Source organism: Balaenoptera acutorostrata, chromosome 1 (assembly GCF_949987535.1).
Source record: "Balaenoptera acutorostrata chromosome 1, mBalAcu1.1, whole genome shotgun sequence".
In the NCBI taxonomy this organism is placed as follows: domain Eukaryota; kingdom Metazoa; phylum Chordata; class Mammalia; order Artiodactyla; family Balaenopteridae; genus Balaenoptera; species Balaenoptera acutorostrata.
In genome coordinates this window covers 12,650,204-12,670,283 of record NC_080064.1, presented here as the reverse complement: position 1 = coordinate 12,670,283, position 20,080 = coordinate 12,650,204, and the positions used below count along the sequence as shown (strand labels likewise).

At 55.7% G+C, this 20,080-nt stretch overlaps 1 protein-coding gene across 2 annotated transcripts; it reads left to right on the top strand.

Annotated features, from left to right (window-relative positions):
• Nucleotides 1-111: 111 nt before the first annotated feature.
• ARHGEF19 (Rho guanine nucleotide exchange factor 19) lies at nt 112-18,058 on the top strand. 2 transcript variants are annotated; one of them, XM_007174993.3, is made up of 19 exons: nt 112-299; nt 531-687; nt 1,005-1,095; nt 1,603-1,734; nt 8,251-8,694; nt 9,116-9,397; nt 9,572-9,680; nt 9,756-9,832; nt 10,151-10,413; nt 11,237-11,397; nt 11,505-11,657; nt 11,903-12,032; nt 12,178-12,252; nt 12,427-12,516; nt 12,693-12,853; nt 14,797-14,955; nt 15,275-15,354; nt 16,950-17,054; nt 17,471-18,058. In XM_007174993.3, exons 5-19 carry the CDS (start codon nt 8,280-8,282, stop codon nt 17,626-17,628), a joined length of 2,418 nt encoding a protein of 805 aa, XP_007175055.2. In that variant the 5' UTR covers nt 112-299; nt 531-687; nt 1,005-1,095; nt 1,603-1,734; nt 8,251-8,279; the 3' UTR covers nt 17,629-18,058. The 2 variants fall into 2 exon arrangements, with proteins under 2 accessions (XP_007175055.2, XP_057392029.1); XM_057536046.1 differs by lacking the exons at nt 112-299; nt 531-687; nt 1,005-1,095; nt 1,603-1,734 and having other exon boundaries at nt 7,116-8,694.
• Nucleotides 18,059-20,080: the final 2,022 nt, after the last annotated feature.

Genomic DNA, 20,080 nt, shown 5'->3' with positions numbered 1-20,080 from the left:
TGAGCATTGGCCCAGCAGGGTTCCTGGGGGCCTGGCCCAGCAGGGGAGGTGACCCCAGGCCCGACACTCCCCAACTCCAGTGCTGCGGTCTAGGTTCATCACCATCTTCGTGGCAGCCTTCCCACCGGCACCCCTGTTTGCTCTGCTCAGCAACTGGGTGGAGATCCGACCGGACACCCAGAAGTTCTGTGCGAGTACTGGCGGCTGGTGGCTGAGCGGACCCAGGGCATTGGGATCTGGCTGCTCCTGCTTGAAGCCATTGCCTACCTTTCTGTCATCGTGAATGTGAGGAGAGGGGGGTAAGGAGGGGAATACAGGGTCAGAGGGGGAAATGAAGATCAGAGACTGGGAGGAGGCTCGGGAATAGGGAAATGGGGGCTGAGGCTGGAAATCAGGGTGAGAGATTGGGAAATAGGGGCAGAAGGCTAGAATCCTCGGGCACAGGCTCCTGCCTGCGGGAGTGGGACTGGACCTGGGCGGCATGAGTTAGGAGACTGGGCCCTGAAAGGCGGGACGGCCTTCCTGTGAAGGCCCCTTGCAGGCTTTCCTCATCGCCTTCACCTCGGACTTCCTGCCACGTCTCCTGTACCAGTAAGAACACCACAGCCAGCTGCGCGGCTTTGTCAACTTCATGCTGGCGCCCGCACCCCCTGCTTACCTTGCCTAGGGCAACCACGCGCCCTGCAGGTGGGAGAACCACCAGCCTGGGCTGAGCGCGGTGGGGCGGGGCCTGCTTGGGAGGGGCGGGGCCTTGAGCCTGCGGACCCGCTGGACCTGGCTGGGGGCGGGGTGCTGAATCTGGAGGCGGGGCAGTGAGCTTGTGGGAGGGGTGGGGCGGGGCCTAACTGGGAGGGCAGGAAGCTGAGTCTAGGGGGCGGGCTAGAGGGCAGGGCTGGCTGAGGGTACTGCTAACCTGTCAGGGCCAGGCTCTAGGGTGGGGAGGGTTGGGAGTGCCGGTCGCGGAGTCGAGAACCTCGCGGGACCCCGCGCCCTCCTCAACCCAGGGACAAGGGCTTTCGCGACGCTCAGAGGAATCTCACCCTCTTCTACTGGAAGCTGCTGGCTGTGCGTCTGGGCTTCATCATCGCCTTCGAGGTAGGCTCAGCCATCTGTGCGTCGGACAGACCCGGGTCCAAGTTCAGGCTGTGCGGCTGACTGGCTGTAAATGGGGTATATCACAGAATAGGATCTACTTCATAGGGTCGCTATGAAGATTCAGTGGCAAGTACTTGCACAGCATAGTGGGTGCTCAGTGAATTAATGTCACGACTACTACTATTAGTATCTGTTGGCAACAGCCCTGGAGCTCCTTCCAGCTTTGCTCAAGATCCTTTTTCTCTAGCTCTGATTCTAACAGGGTCCCTAGTGTTAAGGGGTTCGAATTATACCTCTGTGTCTTTGGGCAAATGACAACCTCTTTATGCTTCGGTTTCTTTACAGGTAAAACAGGAGAAGTAATTTACTCACCTCCTAGAGTTGTTGTGAGGATTAACTGAATGAATACCCAGAAACCCTCAGAATAGTGCCTTGCACTTAGTATAAACTCTCGGCAGATTAAGATTGCTAAAGCAGTCCTTCTCTTTGGCCCCTCCTTCTCCCCAGCACGTGGTGTTCTTCCTGGGCCTCATCGCCTGGCTCGTGCCCGACGTGCCAGCCGCCCTGGCTACCAAGATAAAGCGCGAGCGCTACCTGGCCAAGCAGGCGCTGGAGGACAACAGGGAGACGCTACTTTCGGTTAGCGCTGCCCACGGACCCTGGCCCCACCCCCTGACCACGCCCTTCTGCCTGCCCCCAGGCCTATGCTCAGCTTTCTTGCCCCGCCCTCTTGTTTGGCCTCGCCCAGGGGGAGGATTGTCCGCTTGCCCTCAAATTTTCGCCTGGCCTCCTTCTTCATCCAGCTCCGCGCATGCCACGCCCCTTCTTTTACACTGTTTCCACCACTGTCGCTTCTGCTCTGGAGGGCCCTCCTGCTCAGCCTGACCTAGCCTTGCTTTCCGTCCACTGCAGCAAGGGCGCTGTCCCCAGAGCTCAGGACGCAGGGTCGAGTGAGGAGAGACTGCCCTTCCAAGACCCTAGTTCCCCCAGGATCCTCCCTCCTTTGGGGTCCTCTGCTTCCAGCTAGGGGTCTGGGCAGTACCTTGGCCAGCGGCCCCAAGGTCGACCCTGGAGTTGGGATGAGAGGGCTAGGGTTCTGTGAAGACCCCTAGTCCTGCATTGCCACCCTCTTCATGTTTCCAGTGTCCCGCTCTACGTGCAACGCCGACAATAAACCTCTCTGCGCCCCAGCGTGCCACCTCTCCACGGACACCTGGTCCCCAACCACTCTGTGCAGTGTCTCCTCATTATGTGACTGTGCTCTGGGGGGCAAAGTGGATATGAAGGAGTGAAGGGACCTAACCTCCCAGAACTGAATGGTCAGCGGTTGGTAAGGGAGAGCTCATTAGGGTCTGGGCGTGGACCTCCTGCCCTGTATGCTCATCAAGGCCTGTAGCGTGTCAATAATAATAAAAGTGTTTATAGTTAGGTCAGCTGAGACACCTCCCAATGGACTTTCACACGCTTTTCACCAGATCCTCCCCAAAGCCTGGGGAGGCAGTACTGGGCAGTAGTTAAGGACACAGATTGGTGGTGGAGTCACAGACCTGGGTCTGAATATTAGTTCTGACTTTTATTTGCTGTGTGACCTTGGGCAAGTTCAATTTCATCATTTGTAAGATAGGGACTTCATAGAGCTGATGAGAGATTTAAATGGGATAATGTACTTAACATGTACAAGTCTCATGTCCTCATCTGGTAAGTAGGAGCAGTAACAGTATCTATCTTGTAGGCTTGTGGTGGATATTAAATGATTTTATGTGAAGTGCTCAGAACAGTGCCTGGCACACAGTGAGTGTACAATAAGAGTTATTAGCAACATGAGTATTAGTATTTGTATACATCTTCATATTAAGTGTCTGGCAATTACCAATTGCTCAAATAAATGGCATGCGAAGGGGATTCCCTGTGGTCCATTAGGACTCGGGCGCTTTCACTGCCAGGGCCGGGGTTCAATCGCTGGTCGGGGAACTAAGATTCCACAAGCCTCACTGTGTGGCCAAAAAAAAAAAAAAAAGGCATGCGAAGATTGCATACCACTGGGCTATCTGAATTTTTTTTTTAACATTTTTATTGGAGTATAATTGCTTTACAATGGTGTGTTAGTTTCTGCTGTATCACAAAGTGAATCATCTATACGTATACATCTATACATATATATACATATACATATATACATATACATCTATATGTATATATTCCCCTATCCCCTCCCTCTTGCGTCTCTCTCCCACCCTCCCTATCCCACCCCTCTAGGTGGTCACAAAGCACAGAGCTGATCTCCCTGTGCTATGCGGCTGATTTCCACTAGCTATTTTACATTTGGTAGTGTATATATGTCCATGCCACTCTCTCACTTCGGCCCAGCTTACCCTTCACCCTCCCCGTGTCCTCAAGTACGTTCTCTACATCTGCGTCTTTATTCCTGACCTGCCCCTAGGTTTTTCAGAACCTCTTTTTTTTTTTTTTTTTTTTTAGATTCCATATATGTGTGTTAGCATACAGTATTTATTTTTCTCTTTCTGACTTACTTCACTCTGTATGACAGACTCTAGGTCCATCCACCTCACTACAAATAACTCAATTTCGTTTCTTTTTATGGCTGAGTAATATTCCATTGTATATATGTGCCACATCTTCTTTATCCATTCGGAACATTGAATTGGTTTTTTGAGGGCTCATTCAGTGTGGACTAGAGTCCGGAAAGCCTGGTGGAGGAGGCTGTTGGAGATGGTGAGGGTGGGTCACTACAGGTAGCAGGGGAGGATAGATCATTCGTGAGGAGCTGTGATGCTGGGAGGATGGCCAGGATGGTGCCAGGTGTGTCACATCACACCTTCCACGATTTCCGTCTCCCAACCATAGAGATGAGTGATCCCTTTATAGATGCTATAGCAGGCTCAGAGGATCAGCACACTGCAGAGTTCTCAGGATCCCTGAGGAGACCAAGGCTTGGGAGTTTCTCTGCAAAACTCCCAGGATGCCCCCCAGCCCCAAGAAGCCCCCCGAGCACATCTCACATTTGGGAAGCTCCAGAAGAGGGGTGACCTGTCTGTCCCCTGGGAGGAAAAGCAGTGCCTCCCCCATCTTTAGGATGTCGGTCTGGGGTCCTTCAGAGCCTCTCCTGGGCATAGGACTCCCATTGTTCCAGCCCCCCTCTTGTACCTCAGACTGGCCAAACCGGTTCTGGGAAAGGGGGGCGGGGAGCAGGCACGTTGAGACAGCCGCCTGCCCGCCCGCGAGGTTCCCTCCGCCCTTGCCTCCCCTTCTCCCTGCCCCACACAATACCCGGGAGCTTGCATTGCCTGGCTCAGGGGCCATGCTGACATCGCCCCCTGAGGACCCGGCTGCAACCCCAGAGCTCCCAGGGTGTCCTGGAGCCCTGGACCGTGCTGGAGGCTGGACGGAGCTCCCTGGCTGAGGTAGGGCCCCACCTGGCTGCCAGCAAAACCCCATCCTCCTCCCGCCAGTCTTCCCAAGTGAGTCCTTTGTGCAGCCTGCCTGGCCTCTGATCCTGGCTCCCACACACTTATGGCCTCTTGGGGCTCCACAGCCTGCTTGGCCTGGATTCCCTTTCCAGTCATGACCTCCCACTTGGCCTTGCCCCTTAAGGAGAAGAGGGGCCCTGGCAGGGCCCTACTCCTCGGGCAGCAGGGCAGGGGGCACCAGGGAGGGGGACGGGAAAAGCTGGGCACAGGAGGTCAGAGGTGCTTTCTCCGGACCATAGTAGTGTCCAGGGGCCTTCCCTGCCAGCCTTGCCAAGTGGGCCCATTGTCCATGTGATTAGCAGTGCTCACTGGATGGGACCCTTTCTGGCCCTGCCCATCCTTCTCTGTCTGCAGAGATACTCATGATGACCAAAGTTTCCTAGATGGGGTGGCTGAGAGGGGCCCTAGGGGCTACTCTACAGATGGGCACACTCAGGCCCAGGCACAGGCTATGATTTGCCTAAGGCCAGTGTCAACGCAGGGCCTTGAATGTTGGCAGGGGTTTTCCCCTGTGGGTTTCAGAATGACCCTTGCTTAGTGGGCACTAGAGTATCCTGTGACAATGTCTTGGGCAGGTAATGTCCCTCTGTTACCTGGGGCCAGTCTCTTCCTGAGGTTTTTTTTTTTTTTTCTTTTTTTTCTAGCAGAGATAAGCTATAAACACTATGAACATAGTTCTGCCCCTCCTTGGTCCCCAGCATTGAGGCTGAGTGGACCACATCCATGGAAGGCCACAGGGCTGGCATCCTGGCTACATGGGTCATTCTCATTGTCCCTTGGCCCGGACGGAGGTGGAGGCTGACCCACTCCTGACTTCCTCCCTAGGGACCTGCCTCCAGCCTTGTGTCCCCTGAGGAAGCCTTACACACCCCCTCCATTTACCCAGCCTTCTCCTCGGAGGCTTTAATAGGGGGTGCTCCTTGGAATTCCCTGGTGGTCCAGTGGTTAGGACTCTGCGCTTCCACGGCAGGGGGCACAGGTTCAATCCCTGATCAGGGAACTAAGATCTCGCATGTCGCGTGGCATGGCCAAAAAAAAAATTTTTTTCTTTAAATTGGGGGTGCTCCTGCCCCAAGGGTTCCACGTTTTGCTCATTTATCCCTGCAACTGACAAGGGCAGGGGGTTCCTCCCTGCCCTCTAGGGGCTTCCAGAACCCAAGTGGAGAGAATCTCCCAGATTACAAAGGAGCAGAGGCATGTGTGTATTCTTGCACATGTGTACCCACAAAAGCAAGTGGGACTTCTGTGTTAAGGACTTCTGATTCCAGCAGAGAAAGAGACCTGTCTGGTGGGCAGTGGTCCCCTGTGTCTCCTGCCACATGCTCCTACAAAATAGGGTGTGTCTCACCCTCACTGCCTCAGTTTCCCTAACTCTGTGATGGCCGAAGCCATCCCTCTGACTAGAGAAAAACTAATAACACTCAGAAGAATGACTATCAACTGCAAAGCTCCCACTATGTGATAGATGCTTGATATGCATTATTCTTTTTTTTTGGCTGCGCCGTGAGGCATACAGGATCTTAGTTCCCCGACCAGGGATTGAACCTGTGCCCCCCTGCATTGGGAGCAAGGAGTCTTAACCACTGGACTGCCAGGGAAGTCCCTCTGCATTATTCTTAATTCTCGTATTAGCGTTTTGAAGCATGACCGTCCCATTTACCAGATAAGGAGAGACTTGCTCCCTGTGGGGAGGGTCTGGAGGAGTAACTGTTCCTCAGGAGCGGCCACCCTACCTGTACTCCAGGCAGGGGATGAGAAAGCAGGGGGAAGCAGGTTGAGGGACTGCGGAGAGTGGGAGCCAGTCACAGATCCAGCTGTCCTCCACTGGGTCCTCCCCTCTTGCCCTCGCTCCCAGGGTCACTGACACTGTCACTGTTTCTCTCATGCCGAGGCTTTCTCCCTATCTCTGTGGACTGGGTCCTTGGGTATTTCAGCCAGAACAGTTCACTCTTACTTCCTCCAGGATGCCTTCCTCGAATGCCCGGGTTGAGCGGAGCCCAGCACCCTAATCTGACGGTTCCTCTGGGTTGGCTCTTGCCAACCTGGATTGTAAATGTTGTCATTTTTGGCTTCCCCATGAGACTGGCAATCCTGCGGGGCATGAAACATTTGCCCGTCTGTCTCCCCGAGTTTTTCCAGGCTTCACATCTGTCTCTGAATATCTGGTCTGTCTGAAATTTTCAGTGTCTCTGTCTCTGTGTCTCCATCTCTGGGTCCCTGAATGTCTCAGCGTCTGTGGTTTTCTGGTTTTGAGTGCTTTGGGGTCTTGGTTTCGGGGTTGCTGTCTAAAGGGTCTCAGTTTTCCAGGTCTCAGTCCCTCGGTCTCTCAGTCTCTGTCTCCTGGGTCTCCTGGCCCTGTGAGGCTGGGCACTGCCCCTTTGGCCTGAAGGGGCCTCTGGGGGGTTCCTCGCTGCCCAGCCTGCCCACAGCGAGGCCAGGCTAGGGTAGGCCCCCGCCCAGCCCGCTGCCTGTTCCCTCCCTCCCTACCCGCTTGCCTTACCACAGGGTTTGATGAATCAAACTCTTTGTCTGGGTGGGATCTCCCCCAGCCAGCTGGACAGAGAGAGGGCTTCCCCTGCCGGAGCAGCCGAACAACATCAGCAGTGGGCCTTGGCTGGAGAGGTGAGGGGCTGCAGGAGGGCAGCCAGCAAAGGGCCACGGGGCAAGGGCTGGGGGGCTCAGACCCCTTGATCAGAAGACCTGTCCTGAGGCTCCGGCAGCCTCCCTCGGGACGATGTCCTGCCCAGAGAGGACCCATTCAGCCTGGCCCGATCCTGGGGCTGGGAGCTGGGGTAGGGAAGAGCCCCTCCCTCACCCCAAGCTGAGGGGCTGGGGCACTTCCCTGCCCGTCTCTTGGGAGGGCCCAGTCTGATCTGTGTGGTGGGCCGCCTGCCGGTGTGTGACCCTCCCAGCCAGCTTGGCATGGGTGTGGGCACCACTCAGCGCTAAAGGCTACAATCTGGGCACGGGAGGGGAGGTTTGGTAACACCAAAGCAAGAATTTCTGGGCCTGTGTGTTTGTATCTGCATCATGGTGTGTGACTGTGAATGGAACAGGACTGTGAGAAAACTTGAGTGGATATGTAAATATCTGATGGGTCATCATGTGTTTGTGAAAGTCTGAGTGAATATATGTACTTGTATAAAAAAGTGTGTGTGAATGTGTGAGCCTGCGAATTAGAAATGTCTGTGAAAGTATGTATGTCAATGTGTATACTTGGAAGAAAATGTGTGTGGATATGCATGGAGCAGACATGGGTTTGTGTGACAATGTGTATCTGTATGTCTGATTGCATGTCAGTGAGAGTTAGGAAATGTGCAAGGTGCTTAAAAGCACAGACTCAGAAGCTAGACTGCCTGGGTTTGAATCCTGGCTCCATTATTTACCAAATAACAACTTCTGTGCCTCACTTTCGTCACCTATAAAAAGGGGCTAATAATAGCATCAACTCAGGGTTGTTGTGAGGATTAAATGAAATAAGATGTGTAAAGTACTTGGCCTGTCATTCAGTAAGTGCCAAGTAAGCATTAGCTGTTTCTGTATAATAAGGTGTGTGTGTGCTTGTACAGATGTGTGTACACAAGGCTTTGTCCAGGTCTCCAGGACATGGTGCTTACTGGCCAGCCCTGCTGTCCTGTGTCTCGCTCTGATGCCTTCTCCCCTGCAGGCCCAGGTGGGTGGCAGAGCAAAGGAGGAATGGACTGTGGGCCACCTCCCACCCTCCAGTCCCATCTGGCTGGGCCACCTGGCACTGCCCACCGCCCAGTAGCTGTGTGCCAGCAGGAGAGTCTGTCCTTTGTGGAGTTGCCCACCCTGCAGCCCCCAAGCCCTGTGTGTCTGGATCTCTTCCCCGTCGCTCCAGAGGAGCTGCAGGCACCTGGCAGCCGCTGGTCTCTGGGGACCCCTGCTCCTCTCCAAGGGCTGCTATGGCCACCATCCCCAGGAGGCCCAGACACCGAGACCTCTACCAGTGGGGGAATGCGGCCCAGCAGGGCTGGCAGCTGGCCACACTGTCCTAGTGCCCAGTCCCCAGCTCTGGAGGGACCCTGGAGTCCCCAGCACCTACAGCCACAGCGCCGAGCCAGCCATGGCTCGGAGAAGAAGTCAGCCTGTGAGTCAGTCAGGGTGAGGGGGGTGGTGGCCTGGTGGAGAGGATGGGGAAGAGGTTGGGTGGCTCTTTTAGGACCCTTAAGCCCCCAAATTCACCAAATAGGTGGGACAAGTGATAGATTTTAGTGATAAGGGAACCGGGGCTCAGGGGAGGCAAGTGACTTGTCTGAGGTTACACAGTGAGCGGCTGGCCTGGGCTCCCCGGTCCTTTGCCCACCCTTTGCCGACTGCAGTCAGGCACTTTGCTTTCTCTCTGCCCCTCTTGTTGATCCCATTACTCTGGGGAAAGATCCTGGCAAAAACATTGGCCTTTCTCATAGGCACGTCCCCCTGATGCTCAGGGCCACAGAGCAGTGGCAGCGAGGAGAGGAGAGACCCCAGTGGATGCCAGCCTATGCTCTCTCACCCCACCCCCCCTGCAGGGCGCAAGATGCGGGTGTACCAGCAAGAAGAGGCCCTTGGCAGCCCTGAGGCCCATGCTGTCTTCCTGGAGCCAAGCCAGGCGACAGAACAGGCCCCGAGCACAGGGGAGCCTAGGCCGCTGGAGCTGCCTGGGCCCACCCGAGTGGGCCTCGAGGGGCCTGAGCGGAGGCGCTTCTCAGCCTCTGAGCTGATGACCCGGTTGCACTCTTCCCTGCGCCTGGGACGGAATTCAGCAGCCAGGGCACTGACCCCAGGGTCAGGCCCTGGAGCTGCCCGGGAAGGTACAGCCTCCTCCCCTGGGCCCTAAGAACAGCCCAAGAGCCAGACGCGGGGTGGGGCACAGCTCATGCTCACTGGATACCTGAGACTGGGGCCTGGTCAGCTGGAGTGTGGTGGTGCCCCGGTGCCCAGCGCCACTCTTGGGGCCACCCTCCCTCAGCTCTTGCCCCCTCCAGGGAAAGCGTCTGGAAGAGAGTCGCGCAGTGTAGAGATGCGGGTGGACGCCATGGCGATGCCGGCTCTTGTTGACCTGAGCGGGGGCCATGGCAGCTGGCCCGAGCCCAGGTACCACTTCCCACCGCGGCCTTGGGTCCGAGGCGGGGTACAGGTGAAGAAGGGCCCTGACACTCCCTTTCCTAGGCTAGATGCGCAGGAAGAGCCGGCTCCGGGTTCCAGGAGCGCCAGCGAGCGTCGCCGGTCACGGTTCCTCCTTAACTGTACGTGGGAGGGGGTCACCGAGGAAGGGTCTGGGGGCTTTGGTGTACTGGGAAACTGGGGTTTGGAGAGTTGAGAGGTAGGGCTCTTGTGAGAGGGAGAGACTTGAACTCTCAGTATCCAGCACAGGGGCTAGCACGGAGTTGGTGCTCAAGTAGTGTTTGCGGAATGAGTGAGTGAATTAATGAATTCACTGAGTCCCGCTATCCGAACCATCGGAAAGGCTGGTTAAGTGAGGCGGGCCCTCGGGAGAGCCTGGGAAGAGCCGGGCAGGGCTGGCGGGCGCCCCACGGCCCTCCCCCGCCCCTCTCCCCGCCCAGCGGTCCTCTACCAGGAATATAGCGACGTGGCCAGCGCCCGCGAACTGCGGCGGCAGCAGCGCGAGGAGGAGGGCCCGGGGGACGAGGCCGAGGGCGCGGAGGAGGGGCCCGGGCCGCCGCGCGCCAACCTCTCCCCGAGCAGCTCCTTCCGGGCGCAGCGCTCGGCGCGAGGCTCCACCTTCTCGCTGTGGCAAGACATCCCCGACGTGCGCGGCAGCGGCGTCCTGGCTACGCTGAGCCTGCGCGACTGTAAACTGCAGGAGGTGGGCGCCGGGACCCGGCGGGCGGGGCCGGCGGGACTGCCAGCCGTGGGAGGCGGTCCTGGGGCCCAAAGAGGCCGGGGCAACATAAGGGGCGGGGTCAGGAGTAGGTGGTCCGCGGACTCTGCGGCGCCCCGGGCCGCAGGGGTACCCGGCCAGCGGGACTATAAACTGCAGTAGGTGGGCATGGGATCCAGCGGGGAAAGAGGGGCCACAAAAGAGGGGCTGTCAATGGGGAAGATGAGTCTAGAACACGACCAGGTGAGGCTGGATGCGAGCGAGGACGCAGGATCCCTGGAGCCAAAGGCGAGTGTGGAAGCTCGATGGAGGGGCGGTGTCAACGGGGCGAGGCCTAGGATAGGGCAGGGCCAGAGGAAGGGCGGAATCAGGCTGGGCCTTATGACAGAGATCACTGAAAGCGGGGACTGGGAGGGGGGAGCCATGCAGAGAGCAAAACGCAAGGTGCGCGCGGGACCAGGCGAGAAGAAGAGCAGGGGCGGGGTCGGCGGGAGGGTGGGGCTAATGGGAGGGCGCACCAGGGAGGGGCAGGGCCACCAGAAGACTAGGGCCCGGCTGGATGGGCGGAGCTAGGGGCGCAAACCAGGGCTGCAGTAGGGTTTGGACAATCGCACGAAGCAGGAGGCGTGTCTCCGAACCCCATCTGGCGCCAGATCCGGGGTGAGGCTAGAGAAGGGGAGGAGACAGGGGAGTGCAGCTACGTCTAAGGAGGTGGTGTCCAGGGCTTGGGGTGTGCGTGGTGGGCGAAGCGAGCGCATTCAGCGTGGGCTGGTTCCGCCTTTTCAACCCTGCGTCCGCCCTCACTCAGGCCAAATTTGAGCTGATTACGTCCGAGGCCTCATACATCCACAGCCTGTCGGTGGCCGTAGGCCACTTCTTAGGCTCGGCCGAGCTGAGTGAGTGTCTGGGGGTGCAGGACAAGCAGTGGCTGTTCTCCAAACTGCCTGAGGTCAAGAGCACCAGCGAGAGGTGAGGGAGTGGTGGTCTGGCCTCGCCGGGAGTCAGGGACTGAGCCTGGGCTCCCATATCTGGGGTCTCATCCTGGTGCTGGCCCTGACCCCTCTCTGACCCTTCAGGTTCCTACAGGACCTGGAGCAGCGGTTGGAGGCCGATGTCCTGCGCTTCAGCGTGTGCGATGTTGTGTTGCACCACTGTCCGGCCTTCCGCCGCGTCTACCTGCCCTATGTCACCAACCAGGCCTATCAGGAGCGCACCTACCAGCGCCTGCTGTAGGGCTGGGGGCTCTGAAAGGGGAGGTGGGGGAGGATAGGGGAGTCTCAGGCAGCAGTAGGTGCAGAGGACTGGGTGAGGAAGGGTGACCTGGGAGGGGAGGGGTACCTGAAAAGGGCTCTGTGGCCAGGAGAAGGCTAGACCTGAGAAGGCACCTCAAGGACAAATGGGGTGGCTGGAGTCGTGGATCCAGAAGTTCAGGGTCACCTGTGATCGCAGACCCTCCCCTCTCCCCATTTTCCAGCCTGGAGAACCCCAAGTTCCCCAGCATCCTGGCTCGCCTGGAGGAGTCTCCCGTGTGCCAGCGTCTGCCCCTCACCTCCTTCCTCATCCTGCCGTTTCAGAGGATCACCCGCCTCAAGATGCTGGTGGAGGTACCTAGAGGGCACCGGGCTGTGGGGAGGGCTGGGTGGGGGAGATGCTGCTGTGCCCTCCACAGCCCCTTCCGGGCACCCACGGCTGGGCAGGGTCACTGGGAGAGGTCACAGCCTGCCTCATGGCGCTGACTCCACCCTCCAGAACATCCTGAAGCGGACAGCACAGGGTTCAGAAGACGAAGACATGGCCACCAAGGCCTTCAATGCACTCAAGGAGGTGAGCTCGGCAGGGCAGGGGATGTCTGGCTTCCAGGGGCCTCCCCGGAATCCCTGTGTGCCTCTAAAGGAGCCCCAGCCTTCAGAGTCTCTGGTCCCCAGGTGGCAGCCTGAGGCTGGGCTCTGGGAGCCGGGGTAGGGGGCGCTGCAGGTGACCCACCTCCGGTCTCCCCAGCTGGTGCAAGAGTGCAATGCCAGTGTGCAGTCCATGAAGAGGACAGAGGAGCTCATCCACCTGAGCAAGAAGATCCACTTTGAGGGCAAGGTGCATGACCTCAGCTGATAGGATGGGGCACGCGAAGGGGCAGCCCTGTCTCCTCCTTCCCTGGGGGCTGCAAGCCAGTTCATCACTGTCCAGCCCTCCCATCGCCTGCCCTGTGCTCTCTGCCCTGCTGCCCCCGGCCTGACCTGTGCTCCCCCTCGCCTCCTCTATCCTCCCAGATCTTCCCGCTGATCTCTCAGGCCCGCTGGCTGGTTCGGCACGGGGAGCTGGTGGAGCTGGCACCACTGCCCGCAGCACCCCCTGCCAAGCTGAAGCTGTCCAGCAAGGCGGTCTACCTGCACCTCTTCAATGACTGCCTGCTGCTCTCCCGGAGGAAAGAGTGAGTCGGGGCGGGGGTGGGTGTAGATGAGAGTGGAGCTCTCTTCTTCCCCACCAATGGGCTCACAATCAGTCCATCTGACAGGCTGTGCTGCCAGGGCACCCTGAGCCTTGGAGGTTCCCCTAGGAAAGGCAGAGCTAGGGCAAGTCCATCTTCTGGACCTGAGAATCAAGGGCTGAACTGTGTGCCAAGAACTTTGAAGCTGCTCTGAGCTTCAGCTAATTGGAGCAGAGATTAAAAGCACAACCCTAGAGTCCCAATCTTCCCTAAGTCATAATGATAATAATCAACATTTACTGACAGCGTATTCTGTTCCAGGCATGCTATGTGGATTGTTCCCTTTAATCCTCTAATCATCTTCCTGAGAAGTAGTCTCCCTTGTTTTTCTCAAGATCATGGAGCTAGTAAGTGCAGGAGCCAGGAGGAGGCCAGGTCTGTCTGATGCCAGATCCCAGGCTCTTAAATATTGTACTATCCTGTCTTCCATATGTAAAATAGAAGGGAGATTCAATGTGATAATAATATGTGAAGAGTTTAGCAGAGTGCCTGGTACACAATGAACATTCACTCAGTATTAGCCTTGATTATTATAAGTTTGGGATGAGGGAGAGACTTCTGGAATGAAGTAAGCCTTAAGGCTGGATGGGACATCTTATGCCATGAAAAGGATGGACATCTTATGCCGTGAAAAGAGTTCATTGCTGATTTACTTATTCACTCAGTGAAGCGTCACTGAATCCCTGTTCTGTACTGGGCCCTCCAAAGTGTGTAGGAGCTCTCAGACCAGTGAAAATACATCCTGATAACCACCTGTTCAGGGTTTTTATGGAAGGGGGTAGTATACTGTAGTATCCCCTGGTGTGGGGTGAGAATCAGTAAAGTTTCACAGAGGAAGGAACATCTGAGTTGGGTTTTGAAGGATAAGTAGGAGTTTTTCAGGTAGAGGAATTTGTGGGGATATAGCCAAGTCACAGAAGGGTATAAGAGCAGAGTATGTTTGGGAGACAATGAAGCCTAGTATGGCTGGATTTGTAGAGGGGAAGGGCAGGAGAAGGAAGTTGGGATGTTGAAAGTCATGGCAGAGAAGCTAGACTTTCTGAAGGCAATAGGGAACATGGGGAGTTAAGCAGAGGAGTGATATTTACTCCTGGCCAATTTGGAGAATGGGCTGGAAGGGCAGAGACCAGAAGCTCTTGTAACTGCCCAGATGAGAGTAGATGCTCCAGAAGTGGTAATGGGCTTGGGGATAACTGGATTCTGGGGACAATAAGGAGATAGACAGATAGAACACAGCTGCTGGTTGGGTGTCGGGGGAGAGGGAGGAAAGAGGTGAGAATGAGGACTGAGTTTCTCAAGTTTTGGGCAACTTGGTGGCGTCTTTCACTGGAATAGGGAACAGTGAAGGGACCTGGTTTGGGGTAGGAGATACTGGTTTTGTTTAGGTGGGTTGAGATGAAGGAATTTATGGAACATCCTTGACCCACTCACCCACCCATCCTTCCCACAGGGGTTTATCAGACCCAAACAGTGGGCCTGGCAGTGTTGGGCGCTGGGATACAGCGGCAAATGAGACAAAGTTCAGCTTCTCTACCGGTTAGAGAGTCAGACACAAAACAGTCCATAGATCTCATCAGGGGAGCTTCCCAGTTGGTTCTTTGGAACAGAGCCTCCAGGAAGAGGTTCAGAGAGAAGTGGAAAGTGTGCCTGGCGGCCGGGGACTGGTCTCCATCACCTTCCACCTCTGTCAGTGAGCCAGCAAGAATGGAGCCCCCGTTCCTTTTAGGGACTTTGCTGGCTGCCAGGGAAGCGGTGCCCTGTGCAGCCAAGTTTCCTTGAGGAGGGTCCTAGAGGGACAGGTGACCCCCTTCTCCTCTCTTCCAATCAGAACTCGCCTCGTCCTGAGGGTGGGGGCCAGGCTGACCTCGCCTCCTCTGGTCCTGCAGGCTGGGGAAGTTCGCTGTCTTTGTCCACGCCAAGATGGCTGAGCTGCAGGTGAAGGACCTGAGCCTGAAGCTCCAGGGCATCCCTGGCCACGTGTTCCTCCTTCAACTCCTCCATGGGCAGCACACGAAGCACCAGTTCCTACTGAGGGCCCGGACAGAGTGAGTGGGCTTGGGTATGGGGAGAGGACCCCCCGGCAGGCACAAGGCCTTTATCTCTGGCTTCAGGATGGTGGCATAAGGCTGGACATGGGCAGAGCTGGCGTCCAGGGTGTCCTGCACCTGTTCTGTTCTTACGCTCAGAGCTGGGTGGGGCACCGGCTTGGGAACAGGGCCGTGGATGGGCTCTGGGGTAGAGAAGACCTGATCCTGGGTCCCAGGTCTGGACATCGTACCCAGTTCTCCCAGCTCCGGTTTTACCACCCTGGCCCTGGGAGACTGCATTTTGCATGTTGTGACAACTCAGCCCCCCTCTCCCTAGAAGTGAGAAGCAGCGATGGATCTCAGCCATGTGCCCCTCTAGCCCCCAGGAGGACAAGGAGGCCATCAGCGAGGGGGAAGGTAACAGCCTGCCCCCTACCCCCACTAGAGCCACATTCCCTGGGCTGGGTACCTCATTGCTCTCCCCTTTCCTCCAATCCTGGGTGTCCTGTTGCCAGCGGGGCTAGTGCGAAGAGAGATCAACTGGCCTGGGGCAGGCAGGGGCAGCTCTGTGAAAGCTTGAAGGATGGGTAGGCTTGACATAGGACAGACCAACCTCCACGTGCACAGGTAGCACCCTGGAGATGGCATAGCCTTTTACATCCTCCCATTTTGTCCCCATTTTACAAGTTAGAAAACAGATTCAGAAAGGTAAAGTGACTTGTCCAAGTTCAGCTATTAAGTGGCAGAGCTGAGACTGGAACCCAGGTCTGTCTCTAGCTTTGCATCAGTTGCAAAGAGGACGGAAACCAGAGTGGCTGGGGCACGGGGGTGGGGGTGGTAGGATGAGGGACCTGCTCTGTTGATCCAGAGGCTTCTCTGGGTATGAAATGAGGCTGGTAAGCTAGGGTGCAGCCCAATCAGAGAGCATCTTGGTATAGTGGGTACCAGGTAGCTTTGGAAGGTTTCTGAGAGAGGGTGTTAAGGCTAAGCTAATGAAGGGGAAGGTAGGGAACTCATTTCCACCCAGTACCTTCCATGTGCCAGGGTGCTAGGGGCTTTGTATATGCCTTTATTTTATTTAATCCTCATGACGATCCTATTAGGTAGATTCATTCTTCCTATCTGAGAAAACTGAGGCCCAGTAATGTTAGGTAACCTGCAAGGTCATACAGCCAATAAGCTGGTCTGGCCCCAAGGCCTGTGGTTTTCCCGATACTCCCAGCCCACCTAGTGTGGTAGAAGGGGCTGAGGGCCTGGACTGGAGCTGATTCTCTGACTTGAGCTAGAGGTCCTGTTTGGGTTGGAAGGTAAACTTCCCACTCCAAGAAGGTGGTCAGGGAAGGCCCCTGAAGGATGGGGAGGGGCAGCCATGAAAAGATCTGGGGAAAATCATTCCTGGAAGGGGGAACAGCCAGTGCAAAGGCCCTGAGGCAGGAGGGAGCCTAGAGTGTTTGAGGGACAGCAGGGTGACAAGTATGGCTGAGCTTCATGAGCGAAGGAGAGAGGGGAAGATGAGGGAGGTGAGGAGGTTAGCAAGGGGGGCAACACCAGACTGTGTAGGGCTTTGTAGGCTGTGGGGAGGACTTTGGATTTTATTCCAAGAGGAGCGGGAAGCCCTGGAGGATTATAAATGGGGGAGTGATGTGGCTTGAATCTCAGTTGAGAAGGAGAGACTGGAGAGGGCACCAGAGTAGCATGAGGGGGCATACAAAGGGACCATTACTGTTTTGTGGGGGCTTTCTGGGGGCAGTTAGACCAGGAAGTCAGGAACAAAGTATGGAATTGAGCTGGGGAGATAAGAGCCCAGGCACAGAAGCAGTATTGAAGCCGGGAGAGACTGGATTCACCTAGAACTTGTGTTTAGGGTCAGAGAAAAGAGTGGCCAGGGTGGACAGAGGAAAAGCAGCAGCAGAGGCTACCCTCCCACCCCTTATTTGCTCCTGCTGCCTCTCCCTGCCTCCCCCTGCCCCATCCTACCCTGGGGACTCCCTCACTCTCCCTTGGGCTCTCAGACCGCCCCCAGGTTCAGTGTGTCAGGACATACAAGGCACTGCAGCCAGACGAGCTGACCTTGGAGAAGACTGACATCCTGGCAGTGAGGACCCGGACCAGTGATGGTGAGAGGGGCCTCCTGGGAAGGTTGCCCTGATGGGGCTTCGGTGGGCAGGAAGTAGCTAGATAGCTAAGACTGCACAGGAAAAAGGTTATGCAAGTGTTGATCAACCACAGCATGCAAGAATCAAGCTAGACAAGAGGAGGAACTTCCTGCTTGCAAAGATTAGGATTGAGAGTAACTGGTGAGGGAGAGTGGGAAATCCCTTCTCAGAGGATGTCAGGAAAAACAGGTCAGAAGTTCATCTACAAGTCTGCTAGAGGCATGCTCCTTCCTGGATCTGGGGGATGCTGAGATCATGTCACCTCGGCCCCAGGGCTGCAGACGAGGCTTGTATCAGGGCCTAGGTGTTTCCTCGCAGACCTAGCCCAGGTGTTCCTTTGATGCCACTGATGCAACTCCTGGCCTATGTGCCCTTAGGCTGGCTGGAGGGGGTCCGCCTGGCAGATGGTGAGAAAGGGTGGGTGCCCCAGGCCTACGTGGAAGAGATCAGCAGCCTCAGTGCCCGCCTCCGAAACCTCCGGGAAAATAAGCGGATCACAAGTGCCACCAGCAAACTGGGGGAGCCCCCCGTGTGATGGGCAGCCATGGCCTGGGACACCTGCTCCACGCCCGGCTCCTGGACAGGTCTGGAGGGGGCCTGCAGTGTCTCCATGCCCCAAGCTGCTGTCGCTGGGACTTCTGTTCCGAGGCCTGGCATTGAGAGTACAGGCTGGACACAGGAAGGGGTCTCCCCTGTCCTCATGTTCCTCAGTGTCCACAATTCAGGGACGAGGGTAGTTTCTTCCTCTGGCTTGGAGGCCACAACTTGTGACCTCTGATATCTGGCAAGGACTGGGGCCCTCTCCCTTTCCTGCCCTTGACACTGCCTGACTCTTGGTCCCTCTGGCAGGGACCTGGCTGGCAATGGCTCTGGTGCTGATGGGTGCTGGGACCTGTACATGTATATGTATCTGGAGTCTTCTGGCCTGAGCCTGTGTGGGCCCTGGTTGCTGTGACCTGTCTGTAAATAAAGTCCCGTAATGCCTTTGCTTGGAGTCTGTGAGCCTTTTGGTGCTGCCTCCACCCCAGCCCTATTTCCCCAGCTAAAGATCAGGAGGGTCTCTGGCTACCTCCCACTGGGGATTCGCCCTTCTGTAGAGTTCACCTCTTAACCAGAGGAGGGTGAGAGAGGGGCTGTATATCAGTTAGACTGCTTTTGGCCAAAATTAACAAAATATCAGATTCAAATAGTCTTAAATATTAAAGAGAATATATTAGTTCTTGGATTTTTTTCTTACAGTTTCTTTAACAAATTATCACAAACTAGATGACTTAAAACAACAGAAATTTATTCTATCGCAATTCTGACCAGAAGTCTGAAATCAGTATCATTGAGCCAAGATCCAGGTGTTGGCGGGGCTGTGCTCTGTCTTGTAGAGGAGATGTGCTCTAGGGGAGAATTGTTCCTGGCCTCTTCCAGCTTCTGGTGGCTGCCAGCATTCTATGGCTTGTGGCCGCATCACTCTAATCTCTGCCTCCGTGGTCACATTGCCTTCTTTGTGTGTCTGTCTAATTTCCCTCTGCCTCCCGCCTATAAGAATACATGTGGTTGGGGCTTCCCTGGTGGCGCAGTGGTTAAGAATCCGCCTGCCAATTCAGGGGACATGGGTTCGAGCCCTGGTCTGGGAAGATCCCACGTGCCGTGGAGCAGCTAAGCCCGTGCGCCACAAGTACTGAGCCTGAGCTCTAGAGCCTGCGAGCCACAACTACTGAAGCCCGTGAGCCTAGAGCCCATGCTCCGCAACAAGAGAAGCCACTGCAATGAGAAGCCTGGTCACTGCAACGAAGAGTAGCTCCCGCTCTCCACAACTGGAGAAAACCCGTGCGCAGCGGCAAAGACCCAACGCAGCCAAAAATAAAATAAATAAATTTTAAAAAAAAGAATACATGTGGTTGCATTTGGGGCCCACCCAGATAATCTCCCCATCCTATAATCCTTAATTTAAATCCCATCTGCAAAGAACCCCCCTCCTCTGCCTTTGTCCTATAAGATAACATTCACAGGTTCCAGGGATTAGAATGTGGATATCTTTTCGGGGGGACATTTCTCAGCCAACTGACAAGTGTAGTGGCAGGATGGGCTTCAGGCAAGGCTTGATCCAGTGGCTCATTGATGTCACTGACAACCCAGCTTTTTCCATTTCTCTACTCTGTTGTCCCTATAATTGTCTTCATCCTAAGGCTTCCAAGGGCTTCTTCATTTACATCCAACATGGAAGAAGAGAATCGTCTTTGTCCCAGCATTCCCTGTCAAAGTCCTGGGATGTTTTAGACCTGCTTGGGTCACATTGCTACCTCTGGGCTGATCACAGTGGCCAAGGGATGGTGTGTGCTAATAGACCTAGCCTAAGTAATGTGCTTTATCTCTGGAACCAGGTTATATTCTCTGGAACCCCATGGATCTCCAAGTGGAATCTGATGGCTGCTGCAAAGGAGGAGTAGGTGCTAGGGAGGCCAATATTCACTGAAACCCAAGTCACCCAAGAGAGTGGAAGGACCTGGGAATAATGAGCTTGGAGATGTGTACACACCTGAGGGGATAGGAGCATCCTTCATGTCTCAAGAGGAGGTCATGGGGCAAAGGAAACAAATGAGTTAGGGTGGTCCGAGAGGGCAAACGTGGGCAGAGGGGAAGAAGCTCAGACCCATGAAGAAGGCTTTGGGAATGACCTTCTAACATGAGATGGTGCGGGGAAGGTGGAGTGTATGGGCTAAGGGGACAGACATATTTGAATTTGAATGCTGGTTCATACATTTATATCCTGTATGATTTTTTTTTTTGGCCACATTGGGAGTGCAGAGTCTTAACCACTGGACTGCCAGGGAAGTCCCCCGTATGATTTTTTTAAATTAATTAATTTAATTTTTGGCTGCGTTGGGTCTTTGTTGCTGCACGTGGGCTTTCTCTAGTTGCGGTGAGCAGGGGCTACTCTTTGTTGCGGTGCACGGGCTTCTCATTGCAGTGGCTTCTCTTGTTGCAGAGCACAG